Source organism: Scomber japonicus, chromosome 14 (genome assembly GCF_027409825.1).
Source record: "Scomber japonicus isolate fScoJap1 chromosome 14, fScoJap1.pri, whole genome shotgun sequence".
Classification (NCBI taxonomy): Eukaryota; Metazoa; Chordata; class Actinopteri; order Scombriformes; family Scombridae; genus Scomber; species Scomber japonicus.
This window is the reverse complement of record NC_070591.1, coordinates 1,583,935-1,589,569: the sequence shown is the minus strand read 5'-3', so window position 1 is coordinate 1,589,569 and position 5,635 is coordinate 1,583,935. Positions and strand designations below refer to the sequence as shown.

At 52.5% G+C, this 5,635-nt stretch overlaps 1 protein-coding gene across 1 annotated transcript in view; it reads right to left on the bottom strand.

The window, feature by feature from the left end:
- Window positions 1-2,457: 2,457 nt before the first annotated feature.
- The window catches only part of LOC128373237 (uncharacterized), a 4,695-nt gene continuing 1,517 nt past the window's right edge, over window positions 2,458-5,635 (bottom strand). The window contains exons 3-5 of the mRNA XM_053333530.1: window positions 5,300-5,635; window positions 3,948-4,176; window positions 2,458-2,579 (exon numbers count right to left, since the gene is read on the bottom strand). The exon at window positions 5,300-5,635 is cut by the window's right edge and continues 44 nt beyond it. Coding sequence (XP_053189505.1) covers window positions 2,458-2,579; window positions 3,948-4,176; window positions 5,300-5,635 — 687 coding nt within the window. The remainder of the gene's footprint in view (window positions 2,580-3,947; window positions 4,177-5,299) is intronic.

The window sequence follows — 5,635 nt, the reverse complement described above, 5'->3', positions numbered from 1 at the left end:
ACCCCCCTAACCCTAAACCCCCCTGACCCAGTACAGCCAAACAAGAACAAACATGTCGGATTATTTCCATCAGTCAGACATTCAAGTGGCCTGAGCTGCTTTGATAACTATTCAGGAGTCCTTTCAGCAGATAAGCCGAGTAATTACTGATATATCAGAACAGAGAGAAGTAGAAGGAAGTTTCAACGCATGCGCGCTCTTGGTGTTGTTGTATGGCAGTGCTTCACAGTACCACCTAGCCACCTGGCATGTGAACCGTTCCTTCTTTCCTTCCTTCCTTCCTCCCCTCCTTCCTTCTTCTTTCCTCTGTCCTTCTTTCCTTCCTTCCTTTCCTTCCTCCCTTCCTTCCAACCTTTCCCCCTTTCTTCTTTCCTCTGTCCTTCTTTCCTACCTTCCTCTTTTCCTTTCTCCATCCCTCCTATCTTCATTCCTTTCCTTCCTTCTTTCCTTCTTTCCTTCCTTCCTTCTATCCTTCTACCCTTCCTTCCGTCTATCCTTCCTTCCTTCCTTCCTTCCTCCTTTCCTTCCTTCTTCCTTCCTCCCTTCCTTCTTACTTACTTCCTCCCTCCTTTCCTTCCTTCGCCATGTTTTGGTTTTTGACGGTGGGCTATTTCGCGCTACTACGGAGTAGAAGTAGAAGGAAGTTTCACAGTACCACCTAGCCACCTGGCATGCATACTACATCAAATTTCACACACTTTTGCGTCACTGTGTGCAGATTTCCACCCAAAGACGCGAGACGTCTCAACGCGAAATAAAAAGTGGGAACGCACCGCCACTTTTTGCGGATTGTGTTCAGATTGTTGTCGTGTAAAGCTAGCCTCAACATAAAAACAACTAAATGTTATTATTCTTAATGGTTTCACACACAACTCTGAAAAAATACAACAATGTTACAGTGAAGCTACACATCCCTGACGGGATCTGTGCATGTGATGGAGGAATGCACAGTGCATGTAGGGGGCGTGGCCTCAGTATGCACAGTGCATATAGGGGGCGTGGCATCAGTATGCACAGTGCATATAGGGGGCGTGGCCTCAGTATGCACAGTGCATATAGGGGGCGTGGCATCAGCATGCACGGTGCATGTAGGGGGCGTGGCCTCAGCATGCACAGTACATGTAGGGGGCGTGGCCTCAGTATGCACAGTGCATATAGGGGGCGTGGCCTCAGTATACACAGTGCATGTAGGGGGCGTGGCCTCAGCATGCACAGTGCATGTAGGGGGGCGTGGCCTCAGTATGCACAGTGAATGTAGGGGGCGTGGCCTCAGCATGCACAGTACATGTAGGGGGCGTGGCCCCAGTATGCACAGTACATGTAGGGGGCGTGGCCCCAGTATGCACAGTGCATGTAGGGGGCGTGGTCTCAGTAGCCCTGCAGTAAACAGTGTGCTATGTGAGCATGTGATAGCTAGATAATACATATTCAACTGTACTGCATGATATCTGGTTGTTTTAGTCAGGATTATGCTAAAATATTATTTTACACAACTATATTTAAGTTCCCTAATAAGAACATACCTTCAGTTTAGTAAATTCCCGGTTTATTCCCGTTAATTCCCATGGAAAGTTTCCAAGTTTGAAAATTCCCGGAATTTTGCAACCCTATGCAGGAACACGAAGAACTAAAACATGTCTGAGTTTATAATCTGTGTTTGTGTCTCTGGAGATTCGTCAGGACGGGAGAGTCAGACTCATCTTCATACAAGGAAGGAAGGAAAGAAGGAAGGGAGGAAGGATGGAAGGATAGAAGGACAGATGGAAGGAAGGAAATATGGGGAAAAAAAGGGAAGAAGGACAGAAGGAAAGAAGGAAAGGGAGGGCAGATGGAAGGAATGACGGTAGATAGGAAGGACACAAGGAAGGAAGGAAGGAAGGGAGGAAGGATGGAAGGAAGGAAAGAAGGAAGGAAGGAAGGAAGGAAGGGAGGAAGGGAGGAAGGAAGGAGGACAGAAGGAAGGAAGGGAGGAAGGCAAGGAAGTGAAGGAAGGAAGGGAGGAAGGATGGAAGGAAGGAAAGAAGGAAGGAAGGAAGAAAGGAAGGAAGGAAGGAAGGAAGGAAGGAAGGAATGAAGGACTGAAGGAAGGAAGGAAAGAAGACAGGAAGTAAAGTGGGCCGTATTGGACCCCTTGGCGGCCCGTTCTGGCCCACGGGCCTCATGTTTGACCCCCTGTTCAGCATCAGTAGAGTCAGCTGATCTGTGAACGTAACTTAAAGGAGACGCAGTGCTGAACGCTCACTGTATCGCTACGGCAACGCACAGCTGTCCAACTGGTCACCACGGCAACCCCGGTGAACCAGACCTGAATGTGACTGATTCATTGGCTGAAATCAAAACCGTCCTTCTCTGTACGGCAGCCGCTCATTGGTCGAGCAGCTCCAGACTGACTGTGAATGCCGCGCTCTCATTGGTCTAGGTGGGAGGTGGGCGGGACCAGCTGAGCAAGCCTGTCCGTCAGAGGAACCGAGGGTCACGATTGGCTCTCCGGGAGCGAAACCGGATCTCGGACAGTTTGGAGTTGATGCCGGAGCCGATGACGCCTTTCTTAGCGAGAGGAAACCGAGCCAAGATGGCGTCTGAAAGGAGACAGGAGGACAGTTACAGAGGAGGAGGACAGGTAGAGAGGAGGAGGACAGGTAGAGAGGAGGAGGACAGGTAGAGAGGAGGAGGACAGGTAGAGAGGAGGAGGAGGACAGGTAGAGAGGAGGACAGGTAGAGGAGGAGGACAGGTAGAGAGGGGAGGAGGACAGGTAGAGAGGAGGAGGAGGACAGGTAGAGAGGAGGAGGAGGACAGGTAGAGAGGAGGAGAACAGGTAGAGAGGAGGAGGACAGGTAGAGAGGAGGAGGACAGGTAGAGGAGGAGGACAGGGAGAGAGGAGGAGGACAGGTAGAGGAGGAGGAGGACAGGTAGAGAGGAGGAGGACAGGTAGAGAGGAGGAGGACAGGTAGAGAGGAGGAGGACAGGTAGAGGACAGGTAGAGAGGAGGAGGACAGGTAGAGAGGAGGAGGACAGGTAGAGAGAGGAGGACAGGTAGAGAGGAGGAGGACAGGTAGAGAGGAGGAGGACAGTTACAGAGGAGGAGGACAGGTAGAGAGGAGGAGGACAGGTAGAGAGGAGGAGGACAGGTAGAGAGGAGGAGGACAGGTAGAGGACAGGTAGAGAGGAGGAGGACAGGTAGAGAGGAGGAGGACAGGTAGAGAGAGGAGGACAGGTAGAGAGGAGGAGGACAGGTAGAGAGGAGGAGGACAGTTACAGAGGAGGAGGACAGGTAGAGAGGAGGAGGACAGGTAGAGAGGAGGAGGACAGGTAGAGAGGAGGAGGACAGGTAGAGAGGAGGACAGGTAGAGAGGAAGAGGACAGTTACAGAGGAGGAGGACAGTTACAGAGGAGGAGGACAGGTAGAGAGGAGGAGGACAAGTAGAGAGGAGGACAGGTAGAGGACAGGTAGAGAGGAGGAGGACAGGTAGAGGACAGGTAGAGAGGAGGAGGACAGGTAGAGAGGAGGAGGACAGGTAGAGGACAGGTAGAGAGGAGGAGGACAGGTAGAGAGGAGGAGGACAGGTAGAGAGGAGGAGGACAGGTAGAGAGGAGGAGGAGGACAGGTAGAGAGGAGGACAGGTAGAGAGGAGGAGGACAGGTAGAGAGGAGGAGGACAGGTAGAGAGGAGGAGGACAGGTAGAGAGGAGGAGGACAGGGAGGAGGAGGAGGACAGGTAGAGAGGAGGACAGGTAGAGAAGAGGAGGACAGGTAGAGAGGAGGAGGACAGGGAGGAGGACAGGTAGAGAGGAGGAGGACAGGTAGAGAGGAGGAGGACAGGGAGGAGGAGGAGGACAGGTAGAGAGGAGGAGGACAGGTAGAGAGGAGGAGGACAGGTAGAGAGGAGGAGGAGGAGGAGGAGGAGGAGGAGGAGGACAGGGAGGAGGAGGAGGACAGGTAGACTTACTGAAGATGGCGTTGATCTTGTGCGGGTTGAGTGCGCTGCGCTGTGGTTGGAAGGCCGGCCTGCGGCTCCGCCCGCCTCTCAGGTTACTGTTCATCAAGGTGTTCATATCAAACACGCCCAGCAGCAGCGTCCGCGCCATCGCCGTGGGAGACTGCGCCTGATTGGCTGCCTGCCACGAACGGACATCACAGAGAACGCCAGAACCGGGATACACCTCCACCTGGCTCACCTGGACACAGAGGGGCTAATGAGACACTTAACGAGATGCTAACGGGATGCTAACGAGATGCTAACAAGATGCTAACGAGATGCTAACAAGATGCTAATGAGCTCTCACCTAGACACTCAAAGCAGGTTAACTAAACACTTAACAAGCTTATACTACAGATCAGATTGATTCAGACTGTATAAAAGAAACAGACGTAACATCCGTGACGTCACCCATTGGTTTGTGGACTGCTGCTCGGAAGCTAATAGTTTCTAATCTAGGCAGCGCCATCTTGAACATTTCAGGTGCATGCTGGGAAAAATAAAAACACGGATTCTACTTATATGGCCATGAGGTGGAGCCGTGGGCGGAGCGGGGAGGTTGCTATGGTTACGAGGGCTGGATCTGGAGGACATTGGTCAATCAACCTGTCAATCAGGACGTAGCCACGCCCCCTAATGCATACCCTGCTTTATCGTCACATATAAAATCAGGGAGGCCAAAATGTCCCAAATGAACATCATACTGCATTGAAGAAGGCTTTAAACTTCCTGTTGTCCTAGAGTCAAGGGAGGAAGGGAGGAAGAAGGAAGAAAAAGAGGGAGGAAGGAAGAAGGAAGGAAGGAAAGGAGGGAGGAAGGAAGGAAGGAAGGAAATAAGGGAGGAACGAAGGAAAGAATGGAAGAAGGAAGGAATGAAGGAAGCAAAAGGAGGTAGAAGGAAGGAAAAGAGGAAGGAAAGGAGGAAGGAAAGGAGGAAGAACGAAGGAAAGAAGGAATGAAAGGAGGGAGGAATGAAGGAAAGAAGGAATGAAAGGAGGAAGGAAAGGAGGGAGGAAGGAAGGGAGGAAGGAAGGGAGGAAGAAGGAAGGAAAGAAGGAATGAAAGGAGGAAGGAAGGGAGGAAGAAGGAAGGAAAGGAGGGAGGAAGGAAAGGAGGAAGAAGGAATGCAGCTCTAAGTTACTTCTCCATTGACTTGTATAGAGACGGTCGCCCCCTGGTGGCCTTTTGATAGAATGCAGCTCTAAGTTACTTCCTGTTTGGACAGGAAGTCTCTGCCTGATTGAAACCAGATCACAGTCTGGTTCTGGTTCACACCGGATCAGATGAATCCAGATTCAGTACAAACCGGATCGTGTCCTTACGTGGTCGTTGGCGTCTCCGGCGGTGCACTGACTCTCTGAGCAGCTCCTCCTCAGCTCCTCCATGTCCGTCTGACTGCAGAGCGGCGCCTCCTCCCCCATGTGGTCCGGCCCCCCCCCCATGTGGTCCAGCCCCCCCCCCATGTGGTCCGGCCCCCCCCCGTCCTCCTCGGAGCCCAGCGGACAGCAGAACTCAGACATGCTGAGGTCGTCCGGTCCGAGGGGCGGGACCTGGACCAGCGGGCTGAAGTCTGCGTCCTGATTGGCCGCCGTGTGGTGCTGATGCGAGTACGCGGCGTAGCTGCCCGTTTCCGTGGAGACGGAGTGATGACCGTTGAC